General features: G+C 37.6%; 1 protein-coding gene across 1 annotated transcript; it reads right to left on the bottom strand.

Annotated features, from left to right (window-relative positions):
* Nucleotides 1-1,584: 1,584 nt before the first annotated feature.
* LOC129431036 (testis development-related protein) lies at nucleotides 1,585-25,647 on the bottom strand. Its single transcript, XM_055188725.2, has 4 exons — nucleotides 25,194-25,647; nucleotides 15,400-15,447; nucleotides 9,324-9,439; nucleotides 1,585-3,652 (listed from the first exon to the last, which is right to left on the bottom strand). The coding sequence occupies exons 1-4, from the start codon at nucleotides 25,281-25,283 to the stop codon at nucleotides 3,247-3,249; spliced, it is 660 nt and encodes a 219-aa protein (XP_055044700.2). The 5' UTR covers nucleotides 25,284-25,647; the 3' UTR covers nucleotides 1,585-3,246.
* Nucleotides 25,648-26,485: the final 838 nt, after the last annotated feature.

Raw genomic sequence — 26,485 nt, 5'->3', positions numbered from 1 at the left:
ATCACTGAAATAATTTTAGAGATATTATTTAAAGGTAAAAAACTACATAGTGTTGCTTTAACTGAGAGTGTAAAGCGATGCATTGCAAAGCCATTCAATACAGTGGAAAAAAACTGCATTTAAAGAAATGCTGCAAAACTTTGATAAGCACTACGAACTGCCAGGTAAAACCTAGATTTCCAAAACAGCAATACCAAATTTAGGGAAGTAAAGGATGCTATTGTTAAAGACATGTGGTCCAGTACTAATGTGACCTTATTGGGATTGGCTACTTTTATTTACTATTACTATTTATTTTGAAGATATTTGATTGTGTTTATTTCTTATGAAGAATTTTCAGTTTTTTAAAAGATACATTTCTGTGAAAATTATTTTATAACCGTGACAGCCCTAGTGTTCGTTGCGTAATATGTACCTATGCGCATCATGCATCTTCTCAAAATACATGCCAGCTGCAGACGCTTCGAAGGAGTTTATGATAAAAGAGACGCTCACGTTTGCCAGAATCTCATGTGTAATCAAAGTTTAGTGTTAAGTGAGCGTCTTGCGAGAATTTATGTGAACGTGAGTGTCTCTTGATAAACCCTTTCGATGTGTGTGAAGCAGGCATGTATTTTGACAAGACACATGGTTCACATGACGCAGCGAACACATATTTTTGACACGATGAGCAACACACGACTGTCAAACACATATTTTGAATTCGCCCCTCAAAAAAGTAACTACAGTAATTGCGTTACTTAGTTACTTTTCATAGAAAGTAATGTTTACGTTACTTTAAAGTTCATTTTGTGTAACTTTTTCTTACTTGGCTGAGGCTTGATCTCTTTCAGGCATTGCCTGTGTTTTTATGACTGAGAAGTTGTGCGTTCAGTAATTGTATTTTTCATCGCAAAAATGTCAAGCTCTGGCCTGTCATCTGTGTTTCTGACTCAAACTATTCCCGCTCGGGCATGCATACATAGTGTGCATAATTCTATGTGACTATGTTCAGTTTAATTCAGTACATATTTTTTTTTATCGAATTAATTAAACTGAAAAGTAACTTGCACTACTTTTTAAAAAAAGTAACTCAAATATTAAAGTGTGCATTTATAAAGTAATGCGTTACTTTACTCGTTACTTCAGAAAAGTAATATTATTACGTAATGCGCGTTACTTGTAATGTGTAACCCCCAACACTGTATATGGGCGGGGCAAACGGTGGCTCGATGATGCATTAGAGCCGCAGGGAATGGCCCCGCCCCTAACACAATAGCAAGCATCCACTCATACTGTAGCGAGAGAGATGGCAGCTTTCCTGTGAGTAGGCGTGGTTTCAGTGCCGTCAGCGTTTCAGAGCGGAGAATCCTGCCTGTTTTTCCAAGATTTTGACATTTATTTTATTTACTTGACGTTTTTTAATCATTAAAATTTGGCTGGGTGGATAACATAAAATTTTCTGTGGTGTCACAAACACATTTAATATTTGATTTTACACGGACTGTAAAGAAAATGCTAAAGAATAAATCTTTAGGAAAGTCTTTCAAGTTTTAACAACTGTAAGCACAGGATATTACTTTGAAAAAGCACACCAAGGCCTGAGAGGATTTATAGCTTTATTCAGATTCACAAAGGGAAATCATTTTACACAGCTTAGTCGCGGCATTAATATCTTAAAGTCATATAAATCTTTCAGTAGTAAAAGATCAAATCAAAAACTCGCAAAGGCAAAACTTCAAATTAACAATTTGTAAATACTTCTCAAAAATTCAACATGTTACTATAACAGGAGCAGCAAACCTGCTTTCTTAAAATCAGATTATACAAAAAACATTTCTTAAAGTAAATCTGCAATAAAATGGCAATATTTTAGGCGATTTAATGGCATCAGCCAATGGATATAGATATAAAATAGATTTCATGTTAGACTAATGTAAAGGGTGATTGTCATTTCCACATGTTGAGAGTGTTTAGACAAAACAGATAACAGATCTCCAGTTCTCACTTTTCTTTTCACATTTTTTCTGGTTGCTTTAAGACACTATAACCAAGACAACATGACTTGTTGAGGCACAGCAACCATTAAAACCAAAATGCACTTTGTGATAAAGACGACGATTCAAGATGTTGACCTCTGGGCACCAAAAACAGGTGTGCTCCTCTCATTCCTAAAATTCTACCGTACTGCAGAGTTAACCTAGTTAATTTCGACCTAACTTGATTAGTGTTTTTGCACAATAAAGGGATAGTTTGCTTAAAATTAAAAATTGTGTCATCATTTAATCTCCCTCATGTTGTTCTAAACCTGTATAAGTTTATTTCCTCTGTTAAACACCCATTGACTTCTATATTATGTTTTTTCTACTATGGAAGGGGTACCGTCAACTGCGTTTACCATCATTTATCAAAATATCTTCAACAGAGGAAAGAAACTCATGCAGGTTCAGAACAACATAAGGGTGAATTTTCATTTTTGGATGAAATATCCCTTTAACCTATAAGCAAATTAGGTGTTTAGGCCACATTAGAGCTTGAAAGAAAGTACAAGTCAATATCCATCGATGTAACGAGAACCTTCACATACCTTCGCAATTCAAAAGCGCTGCCCTCAAATTTTTTGTAATCTTACTATTGGCCAAGAAGGTTCACTAAATGCTTTTGTTGGCACAATCGATATTTGGGATAACAGCGAGAAGACTAATGCATAGAGTAAAACGTCTACAGTACATTATGATTGTTATAGCAGTTATGCTAAATCAGCAGGCGATAGTGACTATACATGTATTCTGATCACAGTTGATACAATGGAAGGCATTTCTACATCATTTCACATTCACGCTTCAACTACGTAACGTAATAAATTAATCAAAAACCAATATGATCGAATAACCATTGGATATAAACCATAGACACTCATCAGGAGTGATCATGGAGACACAAAATCTGTGTGTGAGTTTTACTTCATGGCACTCATAACTAGATGGGTAAATTGAGCATTTAAAGGCTGAAAGTAATCTATGAGGGACCATAAACATTGGTCACTATCTAGGGTGAACATGTGGTCAATGGTCGAGGTGGCTGTATATCCACTGTATATCCTTCCATACAAACCAAAAAATGAAAACGAATCATCTGAGCAGGCACTGTTGATTTCATACTGACCATCCTACTTCTTATCAAAAGCTTTAGTTACTCTGAAACCATAAGCTGTCCAATCAGAGTTGCTACATGAGGGGTGTGGCCTCTCTCACAAACAATAATAAATCATTTAAGCCCCTCCCACGTGCTCTCTGATACACCGGCTGGGCTTCGCCGACGGACGGCGGCCAATTTATCTCGTGCACGAGCCGCCCACTGGGCAGGACCTCCTGTCTGTGACTCAGTCAGACTGGCGTAGCGAGATGAGTCCTCCTCCAAACCCAAACCCACCCAGGACGGCAGAGATAGGGACAGATTAGAAGAGAGCGGGGAAGAGTCAAGCTTCTTCTCTGACTCAGACTTTTCCTCAGTTCTGTTGCTCATCTGAGGAGGATCCCAGCATTCCATTTTATCCGGCTTCCTCGTAGGTGTGATCTGCTTCATTGACATGGTGATGTTGTCCCACAGACACTGAGCTTTGTTCTCTGAGGGTACTTTACTCTTTTCCTCGTCCCATCCTTTCTTAGCAGACCTGAGAGAGAATAATCCATAAGGATAAAATTAGGAGGTTTTTTTCACATACTCATATATAATGGTGAAAAAATGGTTTCTAGCTTTCAATGGGGTGGTACCCTTTCAAAAAAATACACCTTTGCACCTAAAGAGTGCATGTTAGTACCTCAGAGGTACATATTTGGTACCAAAGAGTTTATTTTAGTACCTCAGAGATACATATTTGGTACCAAAGAGTGCATATTAGTACCTCAGAAATATATTTTTGATACCCAAGAGTTCATAGTACCTCAGAAATAAATTTTTGGTACCAAAGAGTGCATATCAGTACTTCGGAAGTATATATTTGGTACCAAAGAGTTCCATAGTACCTCTGAAGTATATATGTGGTACCAGAGTGTTCATATTGGTACCTCAGAAGTATATATTTGGTACCAAAGAGTGCATATTAGTCCCTCAGAAGTATATATTTGGTACCAAAGACTGCATATCAGTACCTCAGAAGTATATATTTGGTACCAAAGAGTGAATATTAGTACCTCAGGGATACATATTTGGTACCAAAGAGTTTATAGTACCTCAGAAGTATATAATTGGTATTAAATGTTTCCATATTAGTCCCTAAGAAGTAAATATTTGGTACCCAAGAGTTTATAGTACCTCAGAAATAAATTTTTGGTACCAAAGAATGCACATCAGTACCTCAGAAGTATATATGTGGTACCAGAGTGTTCATATTGGTACCTCAGCGATACATATTTGGTACCAAAGAGTTCATAGTACCTCAGAAGTACATTTTTGGTACCAAAGAGTGCATATCAGTACCTCAGAAGTATATATTTGGTACCAAAGAGTTCCATATTAGTACCGTAGAAGTCTATATTTGGAACCAAAGAGTTCCATATTAGTACCTCAGAAGTATATATTTGGTACCAAAGAGCCTATATTAGTCCCTCAGAAGTATATATTTGGTACAAAGAGTGCATATCAGTACCTCAGAAGTATATATTTGGTACCAAAGAGTTCCATATTAGTACTTCAGATGTATATTTGGTACCAAAGAGTGCATATTAGTACCTCAGAAGTATATATTTGGTACCAGAGTGTGGTACCTCAGAAGCATATATTTGGTCCCAAAGAGTGCATATTAGTACCTCAGAAGTATATATTTGGTACCAAAGAGTTCCATATTAGTACCTCAGAAGTATATATTTGGTACCAAGGAGTTCCATATTAGTACCAGAAGTATATATTTGGTACCAAAGAGCCGCGGCCGCCCCATAAAAGTCACTGGCCCCCCAGTGGCCCCCCCAAACAGAATGAGATTTTAAAAAAAATTTTTTTTTTGAGATTTTTAGATTGAAATAATAGTAGTAATATGTATTCATTAAAATGTACACTAAAAGCTATGTAAAAAAATAAAATACATTTGTATAATGTGTTTAATAGAATACAACCTTAACCCCTCCCCTCTCCTTTACCCGCGATTACGCGCAGCCGCACTATCATCCATGTGACGTACATGTGACGTCCTGTTCGCTCCTGTTCAGCCATTGCATGCATTAGAGAAGAAACTCACAAACTAGTAAGTAAAACTCAGTTAATTCTAGGTTATATAAAGCATATTGTTTCAACTTAGATAATCACTGTCAGGGTTTAAATTGGGCTGGGGCCACCCGGGGCTAAACCCCGGCACCAGAGACGTCATGCCCATTCAAACTGATCCTCGGTTTTTGAGCCAACTGGATTTTGCATGCAACCTCAAAATCAAAGAAGCATCCATTAATCTGTTACTTGTCTTTTAATCTGTTTAACATGCGCAATATTATCAATTCTGTGCTGCATCATTGTCACTTTCACTTGTCATTTTCGCCGCTTTGATCGCGTTAAATTTCTTTATTCTGGCGTCATCAGCGTCGGAGCGCGCTCACAAGCTTTGCTGTTGCATTTGGCTATCTGAGGAATTAAAACGTCTAAGAAACGCTCACAGCATTTCCAAACCCCAGGACAGTAATGTGCAGTTAACCTCCTCTGTGTAGAAAATGTATAGTTTAAAATATGACCGTCTGGACTTTATATTTGTAGAGATTTCTAGATTTATCTTCTTGGCACAACGCCAAAGTTCGCCAGAGTTCACAGGGGCGCAGAATCACACGTGCTCACATACGAGGTAACATTTAATAAAAAAGTCTGTTACTCTAATAATTTTATCTAAACATATTGTTTCAAATCGTTATTGAACATTAAAATCAATCACGTGGCTATAGCTTATGTCATTTTCGTTGTTTATGTACTTTATGGATTTAAAATTACATTAATTTCATAGGATAATGCAGTTGTTTTGCAAAATGCATTAATGTCACAATTAGAAGTCAGTAAACAAAACGTAAATAAACAAAACATGCCGTTTCAGATGTAAATATGATGCCAATATGTCATTAATACGATTGAATAGTATTTGATATAAAAGTTAGTCAACACTTTTGTTTTGGAGGTTTTTGCATGAAGGCTGGGGCGCTCAGCTTGTTACAAATGTAAGTGCCATAGAAAAGACTGAAGAATCTATAATATTTCGTTTGATGTCTGTGTATGCACACATTTCTGTGAGCTGTGCACACTGTGCCCCTTAATAAAATGGTGCATGACGCCCGTGCCCGGCACATAGGCTGAAGGTCTCGCTCTACTCTTGCCAGTGTACCCGCTGCACTTGTGCATGTGCACTCGCTGCCTGCGGTGCCGCGAAGGGAATAATGTGTTTCCATTCATTATGGGGCATACTCAACAAACGAGTAGATTACATACAAAGTCAATGCAAAGACGCAATCAGACAGACGCGTCCTCGCAAGGGGCGATGCGAAATGCCAATGATGCGAATTGGGCTGCGCAATTGCCGAAAACACGCGCTTTTCCCTTCAAACGCGTCTTTGTGTGTATGTGTATGTGTGTGTGTGTGTGTGTGTGTGTGTGTGAGAGAGAGAGAGAGAGAGAGAGAGAGAGAGACAGAGAGAGAGGTAAGATTGGTGCCCACGTCGAGAAAACTTTATAGAAGACTAGAGACGTGTTAAGGACTAAAGTATGTCACTCGTTTAATTACAGTATGTTAACTGGATAACACTGGATATAACTCATTGTAATAAAATAATGTATTTTAAATACACAAATCAAACGATGATCGGTCGATACTCATCTTTGATAGATTAATACTATTCCACCATCTGATCTTTAAATTATTTGCAATTTTTATTTGTCTCTAGTAAATCATATACTAGTAATAAATAAGAACAACTATACCGTACAAGTAGCATTAAAAGCAATGGGAAAACTGTTGACCATTAGATTCAGGCATAATAATTTTTTTAATTGTGCCACCCTAAGATTTGTACTGGCCCCTTTGTGCCCCCCCATGAAAACAATCCTGGGGGCGCCACTGCCAAAGAGTCTATATTAGTCCCTTAGAAGTATATATTTGGTACCAAAGAGTGCATATCTGTACCTCAGAAGTATATATTTGGTACCAAAGAGTTCCATATTAGTACCTCAGAAGTATATATTTGGTACCAAAGAGTGCATATTAGTACTTCAGATGTACACATATTGGTACCAAAGAGTGCATTTTAGTACATCAGAAGTATATATTTGGTTCCAAAGAGGGCATATTAGTTCCTCAGAAGTATATATTTGGTACAAAGAGTGCATATCAGTACTCAGAAGTATATAATTGGTACCAAAGAGTTCCATATTAGTACCTCAGAAGTATATTTGGTACCAAAGAGTGTATATTAGTACCTCAGAAGTATATATTTGGTACCAGAGTGTGGTACCTCAGAAGCATATATTTGGTCCCAAAGAGTGCATATTAGTACCTCAGAAGTATATATTTGGTACCAAAGAGTCTATATTAGTCCCTCAGAAGTATATATTTGGTACCAAGGAGTTCCATATTAGTACCTCAGAAGTATATATTTGGTACCAAAGAGTCTCTATTAGTCCCTCAGAAGTATATATTTGGTACCAAAGAGTGCATATTAGTACCTCAGAAGTATATATTTGGTACCAAAGAGTTCCATATTAGTACCTCAGAAGTATATATTTGGTACCAAAGAGTGCATATTAGTACTTCAGATGTACACATATTGGTACCAAAGAATTCATTTTAGTACATCAAAAGTATATATTTGGTTCCAAAGAGGGCATATTAGTACCTTAGAAGTATATATTTGGTACCAGAGTGTTCATATTGGTACATCAGAAGCATATAATTGGTACCTAAGAGTGCATATTAGTACTTCAGATGTACACATATTGGTACCAAAGAGTGCATATTAGTACCTCAGAAGTATATATTTGGTCCACAGAGTGCATATTAGTACCACAGAAGTATATATTTGGTACCAAAAGGTTCATACTAGTACCTCAAATGTACATATTGGTACTAATAGTTTTTAAAGGGTACTGCCCCAGTGACAGCCGGGAACCTTTTTGACCATTTATTTTGGCAAAGTAAGACAAATCTTTGACTAAAAGGTATGGGGAACCAAAATGTTTTTCTATGTCATCACTGTGAATAAACCCTTTCAGGACCTTTCATTTTCAGAGTAAAGGTCATCTGGTAGAGCACTGCATTTGCAAAGGTCATGGGTTCGATCCCCATGAAAAAGCATTTACCAAATGTAAATAATTAAATTAGCCTTAGCATTAAAAATAAATATGCCATTTCAATAAAAAAATAAAATCTAATTTTCAGCCCAGAATGACCTTTAGACAAAAATGAGTCAAATCTACTCTGATGCACATATGTTTAGAGTTATACATCTTGTCTAAGTACATACATTAAATAGATTAGTGAGTTTGTAAAAAGTGTGTTTTTAAAGAGTTTACTTTCTAAACATCCACAGGGCCAAATGTGCCCACAGTTGAAGAACCAAAAATTTTCTATCCAAACAAATCTTGGCACACTTACTGCAAACGAACTAAGCTAAACAAATAGTTTCACAGTGAAAAGTATATATAAAAAACAGGTCTCAAGTTTAGCATTAAAAAAATGGGATCACAAAAAATGGCCGCTTTAATGATAAAGTACAAACTAGACGTGCAATTCATTATACAGTACTGGTTGCACAATTTTTGGCCATAAGGTTGTAAATGGCACGAGGCAGCCACACATGCTAAAGCAGGAAAGACTGAGGCTGGGCACAGGGTGTGGTTTCCATGTCAACAACACACTTGATGGTCGAATGGCTTATTTAGAGGTCCACCTTGTATATATTTAGCCAATACATACACACGGGACTTAACCACCGCTGTGGAAAGACATCTTCAGCTTTCCATCTCTTAAGGTGCTGTGTGTTAGATTTTTTTACAATTTATTAAATTACTTTCTCCAATCCTTATACCCAAATTTGCACATAACTATAGTATGAGCAAGCCATTCATAGGATCAGTAGTGCTTTTAAAACATTGCTTTTATTTCAACACGCTAACATCTATCTTTAATATAGAAAGTATATTTTAAGAATATTTTATGTACAAATGTCTGATAAACATGAATACATCAGATTGATATTATAAACCTTCACTGTCACAAAATAGGTTTGCGAATGTCATTCACATCCAACTGGTATCCAGTTAAAGTCATTTTTTGTTATTTATGGCAGGGTCACATTTTCGTTTTATTCACAGGTCCATCTTACCCTTTTCTGGGAGAGACAGTCAGTCCTGTTAGCAAGATCTGTTCATCGTCCTGAGAGGGAAACAACTTCTTATCTCCTCTTTCTCGCTTCGATTTAACTTTCTTTAACTTTGAATCCTACAAAAGGTCAAAAACAAGGAGTCAAACAAGCCACATGGTTTATACAGTTAACAAAAGGCGTCATATTGTTATTAGTGCACAGCTTAAGTTATATCTCATGTGGCAGAAAGGATTTGGTTTCTCGGTGAGAGGGAATTACAGATGGTTAGATGACTGCAGGTTTGGATCTGGCACAAAGACAACTATTCACAAAAAGACACTTGATGGTGAATCCAGCAGTAAGCTGTATGTGAATAAAAGGAGGCACAACAGTAAAAACAGGAAGGTTTCTATAATGCGTGCGTGTGTGTGTGCTTTAGTGTAGGGGTCATTTGGCGAGCTGACACATTCCTTCATATTTTCTCCCGCCTGGATTCAGTATGACCCTCAGGATTTTAAATACCGGCCCGGCTTTGCAGCTTATTATATGAAATAGGACCTTTGACACAATTTCTTGCACCCTTTCATTGTCTCTGGCTGGCTTTATATACATTATAGTCTGTCGTTCCCTCGACTCTGTGCTTGACTGAAAAGGAAACCTCATTAAATCTTTCAAAAACGCTCAATACATACATCATATTTCATCCGGACTATTCAATAACCTACAGCATGTTAAAGTACATGCGTATGGTCTATCATGGTAGTGTTTGTTTTACTGCATAATGATTCATAGCGATTAATCTATAGCAGAACAAAAGTTTTTGTTTACATCATATATGTGTTTGAACTGTGCATACTAACTTTGTATAGATAAATACAATCATGCATGTAAATATTTAAGAAATAGAAGATATTTTTATATTTATGTATAATTTATATTATATATAAATACAAATACTTCATATATAAATTTATATTTTTTCTTAAAATTATATATGCATGTGTGCATATTTATATACACAATTATTATTCACAGTTCGCACACATATATGATGTATACATAAACTTTTATTCTGCTATAGATTAATCGCGATTAATCGCTATGTAGCCCTACTGCCTGTACAATATATTTTTAATAAACTTATGATTTTCATTACTGTATTACAAGAATAACATTGTGACATTATTTTTGTGAAAATGTATCTACACCTTCCATAAACAAAGTACAAACTGTTGCTACCCAAATAAAAATACTGTTGTTTACTTTAGTATTTAGTATAGTAAACTGTAATAAATTGAAGCATACTGTAAAATACTACACTTTGTTGTATACTACACTATCAGAAAAAAGGTAAAAAAGCTGTCACTGGGGCGATACCCTTTCAAAAAATACACATTGGTACCTAATGGGTGCGTAGTACTTCAAAGGTACATATTTGTACCTCAAAGTTACATATTAGGACCTTTTTTGACCTTTTATCTGACACAGTATTCTGAATTAATTATAGTTAATTGTAGTAAACTGTAGTTAATACTGTAGTGTACTTTATTTACTTATGTATGCGAAATCATTATTTTTATATTTATAAAAAATGTATAATAATAGCAAAAAATTTCTTATAATATGATTTCAGCTAAATTCACCAACAGCGTCTTGTTTTAAAGGAAAACGCCACCATTTTTCAATATTTTACTATGTGCTTACCTCAACATAGACTAATTAATACATAGCTACTTTTTTCAATGCGTGCACTTAATCTTTGTACAGCGCGTCGTGAACGTGTTAGCATTTAGCCTAGCCCCATTCATTCCTTAGGATCCAAACAGGGATGCATTTAGAAGCCACCAAACACTTCCATGTTTCCCTATTTTAAGACTGTTACATGAGTAGTTACACGGGTAAGTATGGTGGCACAAAACAAAACGTGGTGATTTTTAAGCGGTTAAAAAATAAGAACTATATTGTATGGCGGAAGAGCACATAGTTTGCAGCACATCGACCTCGGGCGCAGTTATATTGACGAAGTTTGAGCGAGAGGGGGAATAGCGCAGAGGTCGAAGTGCTGCAAACTAAGTACTCTTCCGCCAATGCCATACAATATAGTTCTCATTTTTTATCTGCTTAAAACAAATTGCTACGTTTTGTGCCACCATACTTAGTTGTGTAACTACTCATGTAACAGTCTTTTAATAGGGAAAACATGGAAGTGTTTGGTGGCTTCTAAATTCATCCTTGTTTGGATCCTAAGAAATGAATGGGGCTAGGATTAATGCTAACACACTCACGTTGCGCTGTACAAAGATTAAGTGCACGCATTGAAAATCGTCTAAGTTGAGGTAAGAACATAGTAAAATATTGAAAAACTGTGTTTTCCTTTAAAAAGTAAATCCACAACACAAGATAAGTTTCATTTATTTTTGTATCAAACAGATGATGTGATTAACGGTTTACATGTAGCTGCAGAAGTAGCTGTTGCTGCATGTCCGGATTACACCACAAATGTTCCCAAACATTAGAAAAGGTAAAAGCACACGGGTAATTTTATTTGGCACTCCCTGCTTTGTTTCAAAGCAAAGACCTTTGTGCTCGGTACTCTATGATGCTAAAAACATGTTATCCATTTATGCACACTAACACTTGTTTTGCCAGGACTGAGTTTTAGCACATAATGACTATTTATGAGGATTTTAAGTATTAAGGCACATTAATCATTCTTTGTGATGACAGCTAGTAAGATTGCACTTATGTTTGACTCATCTCTGACCTCAGATAAAAGTCAGAAACTGCGTACAAGCCCGTGTTATCTTTTTTGGTCACTGCCTATGTCCTAATCTGTCTTGTCCTCCCTCCTTACTCGGTCTTGTAAAACATGCAGCAGAAATAAACAGTTGCCATTATAAGTTGAAGTTCTTCCCTGGAGGACTGAGCAGAACTGTGAACTTTCTGTTTTAGCCATGTCCTAAATGTCATTTTCCTTGAGCTTTGCAGATAACTAGCAGACATCAAAGGTTCCTCCTGGTTTAAAATAGAACATTTATTAAAAATAATTTTATTAAAGAATAGGAAAGTGTAAACGTTAATGGCTTGAAAGGATACAGCAACCACCAAAATCTTGTGAATCTTAAAGGGACACTCCACTTTTTTTGAAAATATACTCATTTTCCACCTCCCCTAGAGTTAAAGGAATAGTCTACTCATTTTCAATATTAAAATATGTTATTACCTTAACTAAGAATTGTTGATACATCCCTCTATCATCTGTGTGCGTGCACGTAAGCGCTGGAGCGCGCTGCGACGCTTCGATAGCATTTAGCTTAGCCCCATTCATTCAATGGTACCATTTAGAGATAAAGTTAGAAGTGACCAAACACATCAACGTTTTTCCTATTTAAGACGAGTAGTTATACGAGCAAGTTTGGTGGTACAAAATAAAACGTAGCGCTTTTCTAAGCGGATTTAAAAGAGGAACTATATTTATGGCGTAATAGCACTTTTGGGAGTACTTCGACTCGCCTGAAAAGTCCGCTCCCCTTCTCACTCTCATAATGGGAGAGGGAGGGTGTTACTGCGCCGAGTCAAAGTACTCCCAAAAGTGCTATTACGCCATAAAATATAGTTCCTCTTTTAAATCCGCTTAGAAAAGCGCTACGTTTTATTTTGTACCACCAAACTTCCACGTATAACTACTCGTCTTAAATAGGAAAAACGTTGATGTGTTTGGTCACTTCTAACTTTATCTCTAAATGGTACCATTCAATGAATGGGGCTAAGCTAAATGCTATCGAAGCGTCACAGCGCGCTCCAGCGCTTACGTGCACGCACACAGATAATAGAGGGATGTATCAACAATTCTTAGTTAAGGTAATAACATATTTTAATATTGAAAATGAGTAGACTATTCCTTTAAACATTAGAATTTTTGGAATCCATTCAGCTGATCTCCGGGTCTGGCGCTACCACTTTTAGCATAGCTTAGCACAATCCATTGAATCTGATCATAGATATATACACTAGATGTCGCCTTTGCTACGGCAGTTCATTGGACCGAATGCGTCAACTAGAGCCGCCATCTTGAAACAGGGGAATCCCGCATCAGCGTCATTGCAGGCAATGGTGTAACGGAAATAAAATCACCATAAATCGTCATGAATGCGATTTTCTTGGTTTTCTTTTGGTTCGTTTCAACAGTCGGGCATGTATTTAGCATTGAGTCCAGAAAAAAGTTAAAGTTTTGAAATTATGAAAATTTACTTTTTTTAACTATAATGCATAGTGCTATTAGGCCTAACATCCATACGCAGCACAAAAGTCCGGCATCGTCCATGAATTTGAAGTACAGGCGGAGATAGCAGCTTTACCTAGATACTTCCTATGACAAGACCCCTGTTCTAAGATGGCGGCGGTTTTGACGCATGCTCAGAACCTCAAGGCCACATCTAGTGTACATATCTATGGAATCTGATAAGACCATTTGACCAAAAAATATTCCCCTGCTATTGAAAGTTACTAAGGGGACTATTTTCAGCTGCAGCGTAATATCATTGCGCCTCCTTTAGCCATGTTACGGCAGCAAAGTCCTTGATTATTACGCCAGAATGAGAGTATAGTTCCTAGCCATACCTGCCTAGAAAATCCCAACTTGTAATTTTTCTGTCGGTCTTAGTACACGATGTACTAAAGAAGAGTTTTAAATAGAAAAAATATTCAAACTCCTTGGTTATTTTTGAGTGTGATGTTAATGGTCTAATCAGATTCAATGGATTGTGCTAAGCTATGCTAAAAGTGGTACCACCAGACCCGGAGATCAGCTCAATGGATTCCAAAAAGGTAAAAATCAAATGTTTAACTCTATGGGAGCTGGGAAATAAGCATATTTTCAAAAAAAGTGGAGTGTCCCTTTAAAATCTTAATCTAAAATTTAAAGGAACACGGCAACTTTTTGGGTCTTTAGCTTTTCACTGTATCCCCCAGAGTTGGATAAGTCCATACATACCCTTTACATCTCTGTGCGTCCCATAACTCTGTCTGAAGCAGAGAGATAGCTCACCAATAAATACAAATGTTGTCATTGTTTACTCACCCTCATGTCATTTGATTCCCAAATGTCTTTTCAGAATCCAAATGCATATTTTTTAAGTGTTGTTTTGGGTTTTCTGGTTACTATGGGAGTGGATGGTGACCACCACTTCAAGCTTAAAAAGGACATTAAACGAAATTGTTAAACAAATCTACTTGACTTTTGCTGTATATTTTTAAGTGTTTTAAGAGTTTGGTGAAAACAAACTAAAATATAATGCATTAATTAATGAAAGCCTTGACATGTGCCTCTTTTTCAGACAGTTTTAGGATGTTTTTTTATTAATATGTGTAACAACTTAAAACAAAAGCGATATCCAGAAGAAAGTAGTGGAGTAAACCTCTTCAGGACAGTAAAATAAATTCCAAGTCGAGATATACATTTCACATATTTGGGTACTTTTAAAAGCTTGAAGAGTTGGTCACCATCCACTCCCCTAGCAACCAGAAAACTCCAAACAACACTTTTTAAAAAAATCTGCCTTTTGGTTCTTTAGAACAATGCAAGAGATTAGGGGTTTAAACGACATGAGGATGAGTAAACAATGCTAAAATTAAAAATTTTGGGTGAACTGTCCCTTTAAATTAAGCCGTTGACACTGAATGTCACTTTTAAGAATTCTAATAACTGAATTCTAACTGATTTAGACAAAAAAGTCCTGACTAACATTGCATGACTTTGTAAGAGGAGTGAATGTATGACTAAATTACTGCTCCTAAAACTGTTCTGATATTGTCCAGATTGTTATGAAAGAATGTGTGATCTTTACAAACACATACACACACACACACACAAACACGCACGCACGCACAAAGTATCTTTCCCATTCACAAAAACATTGCAAAGTTGCAAAGAAAACCTAGCAACACATGGTTTTATAACAGACGTCTGCGTCATATCCTGATGTTGCTGTGATGGTATTGTTTGGGACTCTCAAGAAGGCAGAATGTGTGCGAGTGTGTCGATGTGTGTGTGCGAGTGTGTTGATGTGTGTGTGCGAGTGTGTTGGTCTGCGTTTACCTTTGTTGAAGGGCTCAGAACTTCCTCCGTTCCCTCAGAGTCTTTATCCTGAAAAGCAAAGGTCAAATGTTACAACACAATGAGAACATACACACAAACCTAAACTGGTTAATCTATATGTACACACACACACACAAAATGCTAGGAATATTTTTAGATCGCTAATATAAACAAGGTCTCGCAGATATGTGGACGGCCTTGGAAATGATGGTGCAGTCTTTGTTACAAAGAAACACAGTCAAAGTACAGATATTTTGCCCTACAAAGGCAAAGCACAGAAAAATTATGTGTGCACAGCAAAAGCGAATATGCGCATTACGTTACACTCTAGATTACTTTTCGCATCTCTCGTGCAATGCTCTTTTTCATTTTCTGATACAACCAAAAGTGTCCAGCTCTTCAGTAGCTGGGTTTCCATCACACTGATTTTATGCGAATTTCAGAGTATCGCATAAGAAAACGCAAAATTTTGAATACAAATCCCTTAATTCACAAGTACGTTTTTCCGATTGCTTGAGGTGGTTTTTGACCTATGCGTAAAAGAGTTAATGCGAACAATGGGAGATTAGTGATGGGAGAAACTAAGCTTTTCGAAGCTTCGAATCAATTGCTTCGAAAATTGATTCAGTTTTTCGAAGCAGTTCGAAACACCACACACGCTGGTGACCCCTGCTGGTCAAAATAGTGTAAAGCAGATATGGCCAAACATTTTACACTTTTTTTACAAAATAATAGCAAGATTTTTATTAAAATATGTTTAAAAAATTATTTAACTTAATTAAGACATAGTTAAAAGTGTATTATGTTTTTTAGTTTTATTTAAGGCAAACAAATCATTAAAACTAACTACGCTTTTAATTATGCACATTTTTGTCATTAAATCTGTCTATAAACAATAAATAGACAAAATGGCAGCGTTATTAGTCAGAAGGATAAATGTTTGATGAACTTTTATAATAAAACTGACCCGAGTTCACCGAAACATATTAGACACTGGTCATGTGATCAACTCCCCCTAGTGGTGAACCATCGGATTTTCGAAACGTTTCGAAACAGTTATGACGTAATGAAGCCTCGTTTGCTAAAATTACGTGACTTGGGCCAGTTTGAAACACGCTACGAACCACTGATTCGAAACAAAAGATTCGTAAATGTTTCCAAAATCGAAGCCTTATGAAGCAGTGCTTCGAAAACGACCATCACTATGGGAGATGGAAAAGTATTTGACGAATAAATTCTGACGTAGCGAACATTAACCCCATGTGACTGATCGTCTAGCTATATCAGCTTATGTGTCTTTCCCGTATATAAGGGTTGACGATTCGCCTTGCTGCTAGTGCCTGCATCAAAAATTCTGCTATTTTTTCTGTGCACAGCATTCAGTTTGGCAATTACAAGCTGAGCTGCTAGTAAACTTATAACTTGCTGAATAATAACTAAATGCAGTCATATCTACATTTTCTAAGCTTGTCTTGTTTTATTTACTGGTGGTTACTAGGTTAACAATACCACTGTCATTGGCTCGAACAACTTGATGGAAATGCACCTAATTCGCATTTGTTTTTTGCAAATTTAAAAAAAATTCGCTTCACGTTTCAATGAAAACCTAGCTACTGTTTGGCTTGCGCAACAACATGTCATGCAATTTTCCATTTAATTTAAAAAAATTTATCTCTGAGGAAGACATGATTGAGGCAAAAAATGTGCCCAATTTGCAACTCCCAGCAGAAATTTGTGTCTATTTGTGTCTTTGCTAGGGATGTGACGATAAATGCCGATATACACTAATAATACCTGGCCGATAACTATGCTAAATCGCATAGACGATATTATGCATAGCTATTCATGTACTACGGCTTTTTATCAGTAAGTCCTTATAAATCTAAAATCACTGTTTGTTTGAGTTGTTTAAAACATGCATTTAAATAAGCAAACATTTGTCAAACATAATCATTATACATATTCTTTATTGAGGTTTGAAGAACAGCAATATAAATATTTGCTAAAGCCATTTCTTGGAGCTGGGTGTCATAGCTGCATGTGTAATGGTTCTTCTTCTGCGGCCCATATTGAGTTTTTTGCACAAGAGCGCCCTCTGGCTTTTGGATGTACCGGCATTTTAACGTAATTCATTGAGAAGCATAGCAAGCATCATCGACCGATTTATCGGTGCACCCCTTGTCTTTTCATTGACTTTGTATCTAGTTTCGCAAATAATTATGTTGGCTTGAGAAAGCCAACATACTGTTGTTGCACTTAAACTTATTATTATTATTATTATTATTATTATTATTCTTTTTCTTCTGAGACCAAAATTTCTAACTCTAACTCCTCCTAGAGCTTTTAAGCTACAGCCACCAAACTTTGCACAGACCTTCAGTCTGATCTGAGGAGGTGTGCTATATCTTTTCTAAGGGATCGGACTTACGGTTCTCCTAAACCGTCCGATCAAACATCCCAAAAAAGTCCCATAGACTTACATTCATAGAATGTTTAGGCTGAGTGTTTATTTTCAAATTCTAACTGTCAACTCTCACTCATACAAATACATTACATCATCTCTAAACCTCTCTCAGTCTATCTCTGTCTCACAAAACTCACTCAATAGCACAGACAAACACAACAACACACAAACACACACACACACACAAACACACACACACACACACACACACAAAAACACACACACACACACACAACCACACAGACACACAACCACATACAACTACACACAGACACACAACTACACACAGACACACAATTACCCACACAAACACAAAATTATATATAACATACTGTCACAAAAACACAGACATGCACACACACACACACACACACACACACACACACACACACACACACACACACACACACACACACACACACACACACACACACACACACACACACACACACAATCACAATCACACACAGACACAGACACAAAACCACACACAACTACACACAGACACACAATTACACACACAAACACAAAATTATATATAACATACGTCCACAAAAACACAGACTCACACACGCACACACACACACACACACACACACACACACACACAACCACACAACCACACACAACCACACACACACACAGACACACAACCACAAAATTACACACACAAACACAATATTACACACCCAATCATACTCACACAAACACACACATAAATGTCCCAACTGCCCTAAATGCCCCATCTGCCCCATTCTGCCCCAAATGCCTCAAATAACCTAACCGCCCCATTTTGCCCCATTTGCCCCAACTGGCCAATTATGCTCCAAATGCCTCATCTGCCCTAAATGCCCCATCTGCCCCAAATGCCCCAACTACCCTAAATGCCCCATCTGCCCCAAACACCCAATTCTGCCCCAACTGCCCTAAATGCCCCATCTGCCCCAAATGCCCCGTCTGCCCCAACTACCCAATTCTGCCCAACTGCCCCATTCTGCCCCAACTGCCCTAAATGCCCCATCTGCCCTAAATGCCCCATCTGCCCCATTCTGCCCTAAATGCCCCAACTGCCCTAAATGCCCTAAATGCCCCAACTGCCCTAAATGCCCCAACTGCCTCATCTGCCTCATTCTGCCCCAAATGCCCCAACTGCCCTAAATGCCCCAACTGCCCTAAATGCCCCATCTGCCCTAAATGCCCCATCTGCCCTATTCTGCCCAAACTGCCCTAAATGCCCAACTGCCTCATCTGCCCCATTCTGCCCTAAATGCCCCATCTGCCCTAAATGCCCCATCTGCCCTAAATGCCTCATCTGCCCTAAATGCCCCATTCTGCCCAAATTGCCCTAAATGCCTCAAATGCCCCAACTGCCTCATCCGCCCCATTCTGCCCCAACTGCTCTAAATGCCCCATCTGCCCCAAGTGCCCCGTCTGCCCCAATTATCCAATTCTACCCCAAATGCCCCAACTACCCTAAATCCCCCATCTGCCACAAATGCCCCATTCTGCCCCAACTGCCCAATTCTGTCCCAACTAACCCATCTGCCCCAACTAACTTAACTGCCCCAACTGCAGCTCCATCTATTACTCTCAGACTAGGCTTTCTCAAGCCAACATAAAGTTTGTTCACAAACTTTAACCTCATCTAGTTAAATTAGCTTTTGTTGTGCACGCACCATAAGGTGGTTATCAGATCACTGACTTCTCACGTTAAATGGACAATCACAATTAGTTTTACATTCAACTTCCTGTCAATGCCCTGACTTGTCCCACTTCCTTCCTGCCCCACCTGTACTATGACTCAGAGAAAGTGAGAGAGTTAAATCTACATTTAGTGTTCAATGTCCACGACTATGTTTAAATTAGCACACTATCCCACCCTTAAAGGGATAGTTCACCCAAAAATTTGAATTCTGCCATCATTTTCTCATCCTCATGTTGTTAACCTGTTTGAATTTCTTTCTTTTTTTTGAGGAACACAAAAGAAGATATTTTGATGAATTATGGTAAGCACACAATTGATTGTAACCATTGACTTCCACAGTAGAAAAAACAAATACGATGGAATTCAGTAGACCCGTCAACTGTGTGCTTACCATCATTTATCAAAATATCTTCTTCATCACAATAATATTCAGGTTTAGAACAACATGATGATGAGAAAATTATGACAGAATTTTCATTTTTGGGTAAACTATACATTGTGGAATACAATATTACAGTAAGTTTTCATATATACTGCTCCTTCTGGAAATGCAGTAGTTAATTCATGTATTACATACATGATACAGAAAATAAAAAGGCCTAGTGCAGTATACATGCCATATACTGTACTGCAAAAATAGTTAAAGTAGTATGGCGGTATTATTCTTCACAGCTCCATCACTAAAACCCACATCCACCCCACCTCACCCAACCTGGTTTTACAGTACAAACACACATTTATTAATGTTGTAATTGTAAACCTCCGAATCAAAATGAAATGCGTTAGATATTTTAAGTGCTTTACCCTCTGGACTCACATCTTATCGTTCTGACGTACTAGGCTTTCATACAGTATGATTTATAGTGGAAAACTAACCAGTGTTTACCTACCGGAAACCTAGTGTGGATTAAAAAAATATCATAATATAAAAGTTTTGACACTAAGGACATTCATCAAAATAAAAAGCCATTTATCTGATGAGAACTTAATCACTCCACAAAATACGAAGTCCAGGACCTGAACACATTTGGAGCTACATGTTTGGAGTTTATTGTCCTCAACTGGGGGCTTCCTGCTTTACATACCAAGTTCTGGGTGAATAAACTCACCAACGACTATAGGAAGCGGATCTCACCGAAATATCTCCATTGTAAAGTGAACAGAACATTCTTTACTACGATAAACAATCCATAACCCTTGAATCACCGCAGGAAGCTTGAGGAGAAACATCTTCTGGACAGAGAAAGTCTCACTTGGACAAAACACAATGTTACTATTTTTTCCACAGATTTGGGAATGTTGTTTAGACATGCATCATGATACCATGATGCATTTTGAAAAACCATATGACTGCTAATCATTAAAGGGACACTCCACTTTTTTGAAAATATGCTCATTTTCCAGCTCCCCTATAGTTAAACACCCGATTCTTACAGTTTTGGAATCCACCCAGCCGATCCCCGGGTCCGGCGGCACCACTCCCAGCATAGCCCAGCACAATCCCCTGAATCTGATCAGACCATTAGCATCGCGCTCAAAAATAACCAAAGAGTTTTGATGAAGTCCTTGATTATTACGCCAGAATGAGAGTATAGTTCCTAGCCTTATCTGCCTAGAAAATCGCAAATTTTAATTTTCCTACTGTCTTAGTACACGATGTAACTACAGAAGAGTCAAGTTTTAAACAGGAAAAACATCGAAACTCTTGCTAATGGTCTAATCCAGGGGTCTTCAACGTTTTTTGGGTCAGGGACCCCTTAGATGAGAAAGGCATGGAGCAGGGACCCCCTAATACTAAATGTGTAAAACAGAGATATTTAAGTAAGTAGTAAGGTACGAAAGGCTGCCTTTTCGTATTAGGCACAACGCAAAGTGGAGTAAAGTACAACTGATGTCCAATCAGAATCAAGGACTGGAACTGTTTTATAAATATAAACAAACCATATTGTCACACAGCCATACTATATTAACATGCATAATTTTTTTGATTTGAAGTAGATTTTGTTTTTATATTAAAATAATAATAATAATAAAATATTATTTTAAGGTATTTGCAGTGTAATAGATTTTCATTTTACTGTGATTTAGACAAGGGCTTTCAGTTTATAAAGATGACTGATCATGGTGAATGGCACAAAGACTGTCTATTCTGGTGGGGATGGAGGTTGTGCTACTTTATAATTTTGAGGTCTGCTGCCTTGCATGTGTATCATCATTGTCACGAGTTTGAGTAACGCATTTCTCCATAGCTTCATATCAGACTCAGGAGAACAACATGCAACGAGTCCGCGCGCATCTCTTTGGGGCAACTTTTTGAGAGGCGGATTTCAACCTGACGATGAATCTTGCACAAAGCACCATCACGGCGCGCGTTTCATTCATTTTTAAATGCGAGCAATAGTTTTATCACAGTTTAAAATGCAGATGCGGTGTGGTGTCATATGCCTGTTGAATTAGCGCTTTAAAACTGGACCACGTGAAATAGCCGTCCAAGTTCAGAAATATAGATGAGACAACATGTCGCAATGATTCTAAAATTCTGAAAGAAAGACACACGTAAGATTTACCTGTTTTATGATGACTTTTGTGTCGCTACTGCTGCTTCCTGAGTGGACATTTATAATCTTTAGATATTTTATTTTGGTCCGCTGGCTAAACTGAACGCACGCCTTCAAACCTTTGCGGCCACGCACGTGCACAACTTAAAGGGGACATGTAACGTTTTGTACATATATTTTACGTTTTAACCAAAAAATATCTTGACGTTAAACATCATTTGGCGGACCCCCTGCAGTTCCGTCACGGACCCCCTGGGGGCCGCGGACCCCCGGTTGAAGACCCATGGTCTAATCAGATTGAATGGATTGTGCTAAGCTTTTCTAAAAGTGGTAGCGCCAGACCCGGAGATCAGATGAATGTATTCCAAAACTGTAAAAATCAAATATTTAACTCTAGGTGAGCTGGAAAATTAGCATATTTAAAAAAAAAAAGTAAAGTCTCCCTTTAAGTACCACAATTTATTAAATATCCATGGCATGGGACCATGACACGGTTAGTTATTCTTTTAAGTGCTTAGGATGGACCAGCGAAATGTCTACTTTCACCAAGTATGAGTAATCGTCCACCTTGGACACCAAATAGTTTTGGCTACGCTCTGCTGTCCCAGACACCAAGAATATGTTTATAGAGGCGATTCTGAACAGAAGATTGCAACTGTGGCCTATTCAAGGCTGTCTGGGTGACACGTTCACATTCAGCACAGAAAGCAATGGGAATCGTTCACTTGTTTGCGTGTGCTTAAATATATTAAAAAGGAGTGGGGGTCTTATCTGCCCTGAACTGTCTCCTGCTGTTACGCTGTAGGGACTTTATCAGACTCTTGCATTCTTTCAGCTGAAGGGATGTAAAAAAAGTGGTGAATGGGATTAAGCTGCCTGTAAAAACAGACGTTGCTTAGTTAGTCTAATGATTTTATCTATGAAAATGGTGGTACGGGATGTCCTCTGTAGCACTGGTGAGACAGTAAAGTCTACATGTGGAAAACAAGATATATTTGCAAAAGTTTTAAAATAGCTTATAAAAATGCCACAAACCACACATTTGTTTGAGTCATTATGGATCATCCAATCTACTTTTACCTATACATTTTCTCTCCTATACTCTCATATTTTTTATAGCTCCATACTCTTATTTCTTACTGTAATATAGGGGTGCGCAGGGCAAAAACTAACGCGGGGTTAACTGTAACACGTACTGTTTACATTGTTGCACAAGGTTGAGCGTTTTGGTTTTCCGGTATTTTTTTCACACTGCCAAAAGACGAATTATTGAAAGTGTATAATGTTTTTCCAGAGAGTTATTGATGAACGAGTGTTTTGGTGGCATGTAAGTAAATTTTTTCATCATATGTTTTTTTTTTGTTTCTAATTTGGGTGTGTAAGATACCAAATCGAATGTTATGTCATATTAATCAGTGTCTTGTTGACTAAAACATAGCATCGTTTTGAAATATGTCTGCAGCTCTTAGCAACTTTTTGGTGGGCTTGAAAATATTTTGACCCAGCGTGGTTAATTGTAACGCTGTGTTACAACTAACTCCTCAGCAAATGCGATATGAAAACCGCTAACGTTAGTGTAATTCTTGCCGTTGTTTTGAATAGGCTACACACGAATGATTGCTGGCTGCCAACAAAATAAATGTGCCTGTTTTTTGTTCATATCTTTAATATTGATTGAATAAGGTCACGTCAAAGATTGAAATCATAATGAAATGAATGGCTAAAAAAATCAGACTTTGATGCTTATTATCTCAGAATTTGATTTTGAAACTGTAGTATGGTTATTACAGACTGGGTGAGTCACATATAAAAAAAAAAATTTCATGATTGTGCTGCTTTTCCTTACATATTTAGACATTTGTATCCATTTATAATTGAACTATTGTTAGAAAAGGGCTGGATGAATGAATGCAGTGTGGATACCTGTCTATTATAGACAAATATATAAACAATATCCACTTTAAGTTTATAGAACAAATAGTATTGAAATATTTGCCTGCAAACTAAATTTTTAGCAAGTGTTACAACTAACCCCACCTATTACACCACATTTGGTGTAATTGTCCAAGAATGGTAAGTACTAGAAACAAACTTCAAATGTTCATTTGTAGCAGACATGTGTGTGTTGCTTATGTAAAATATAATTAATCAAACTCAAATATTTTTGAATGATTGAGCCAAAACCAAAAAGCGTTAGGTTCTGCCCCGCTCTCCCCTACTCTCATTTTCACATTCTTCCATAGTCTTATTCTCTAGGGGTCGACAATATTGGTTTATCAATGAATCATGCCCACGCGGATATCAGCCAATGATTCGTAAAAGGCCGGATATCAGACTGAATCTGAATCTCTCTATCTGATATGAGTCTATCTCTCACACTATCGGCCTCTTAAAGAGATAGTTCACTCAAAATTGACCATTCGCTGACCCTCAGGACAGCCAAAATGAAATCCAATGTGACATTGTATCCTCAGTCATTTTTTCTATGTCATTAAAGTGACAGGAAACTTGCATTCCAGAGACTCTCCGGACAGTTTTGTGGCTATGGATAACCATATGAATCCATATGGATTGTAAATAATGTTCAGTTTCTTACACAGACCAAACATTTCAGACCTCAGTATATTGCCAGGAGCCACGAATAAATGAATTGTTTCACCTGTATCTTCTTTTTTTGACTCTCAGTTCTGGCACCTGTATACTTGTGAATCTTTTTATAATAAAATAAATAAATAGGCCTACATATGGTGGGGGACCCTTCTGAAAAGCAACCATGGTTTTACTATACAGTAACCATTACTATAGAAAACCATAGTAACCACACATACATATGGTCTCACGAAATAACTGCGGTTTATTCATGATTTTTGTAGTAAAACTACGTTAATACAACTAATAACCAATCCACTACACACATTTACTATAGTAAGAACACAGGAGATACTTATCTGATAGTATCAAACATGTGGCACTGTGTTTTTCATAGCGAAAGCAGAAATAAGACGTGGCAAACTACCAGACACAAGCACATCCAAAGTTAAAAGCCCACGGGCAACATCCCACTCACCTTATCGATCGCGTGCTCATGATGCCACGACACGTCGTCCTCCTCCGACGCTTCATCCACTAGTACTTTGCCCTTGCTTTTCTTGAACATCACGCGAGTTTAAAACAGTTTTTCAAAAACACAGTAAATCCAAGCCCACGAGATGCGAGTGAAGAGCAGCCTAACGTTACGTGTGGGAAAAACCACCGGTTCAATGTCAGATTAGCGAATCAGAACAATAAAGCCACTGTGATCACTTCGCCCTGCCCTTCACTCGCGGGGAATCACGAAACCCCACACACGCGCACACTTTCCTCCGGCCCCGCTATCTGCGTCTGATCTGATCGCTGTTGGCTGAAGCACCTGGACCGCCGCTCCTCCCATCACGGATCCGGTTGCTGCGGATCAAATGGTTGCCATTGACAACGCGGGTGGTGCGATGTCCTGAACGGACCCTCCCACCTGGATTGGAGAGGTGTTTGACTTCTAGGCGTTGCGCAGAGTGGTCGTCTTATGACATCGAACCATCGCGAGAGTGATTCGAGAGCGTATCTCGATGCGAAGGCTCTCGCGATATTTTGTATGTCATATTTCGATCTGTTTGCGCAGCAAAATCCCATGATATCAAACACATCGCTCAGAAATGTCTTGCATTAGATAGCACAGCAGCCAAACAAAATATGAAACAAAATAATTTTATTTTAAAGAAAGTAAGCACATTTTAAAGACAACAATACAGAAAGCGAAGTATAAGGTATTTAAGTAATAAACATATCTAAGGATAATTGAAAACAAATGCTTCAAAATAAGGGTTCACAGGAAAGGTTAAGGGAGGAACCTTTTCATGTAATAAATGTAATAATAAATATATAAATCTAACAGTATGATTGAATGTTTGAATATATTAAATGTGAAAAATGCATTCTTTGTGAGCATGTGTTTTAATGTGATTGAGCTTTACATTTAATAGTCACACGTTGCTTATAAGGCATCAGTGATATATAAAATACATAGGCCTACTGTATAATGGGCTCATGTGATTTGAGTGGTTTAAGTTCAAAGAATGCCCTCTTTGTTTACTGTTCAGAGTTAAACCACGTGCAGAGTATTTTTTGTGATCTCATCATAAACCTGCACTAGGTAGGTTATGAATATGAAATACGTGCGTAATGGAAATTGTGCGTTCTAATGGAAACCAAGTTAATGAACTTATATGAAGGTAGAGTCTCCATTTAATGGGTGTCAATTGCTCTGTTATTTCTGCTCAAGCAGTCATCTGGGTCATTGATTTCAGTTCACAAAATCTCTCTGTG

Source organism: Misgurnus anguillicaudatus, chromosome 13 (assembly GCF_027580225.2).
Source record: "Misgurnus anguillicaudatus chromosome 13, ASM2758022v2, whole genome shotgun sequence".
In the NCBI taxonomy this organism is placed as follows: domain Eukaryota; kingdom Metazoa; phylum Chordata; class Actinopteri; order Cypriniformes; family Cobitidae; genus Misgurnus; species Misgurnus anguillicaudatus.
This window is presented reverse-complemented; position numbering and strand designations above follow the sequence as displayed.

Excerpts from the sequence above, each read along its gene's own strand:
- LOC129431036 (XM_055188725.2), bottom strand. The coding sequence starts at position 25,283 with ATGTTCAAGAAAAGCAAGGGCAAAGTACTAGTGGATGAAGCGTCGGAG. Across the intron at positions 15,448-25,193 it reads ATGAGCACGCGATCGATAAG|GATAAAGACTCTGAGGGAAC; the intron begins GTGAGTGGGATG and ends TTTGCTTTTCAG. Across the intron at positions 9,440-15,399 it reads TTCTGAGCCCTTCAACAAAG|GATTCAAAGTTAAAGAAAGT; the intron begins GTAAACGCAGAC and ends GACCTTTTGTAG.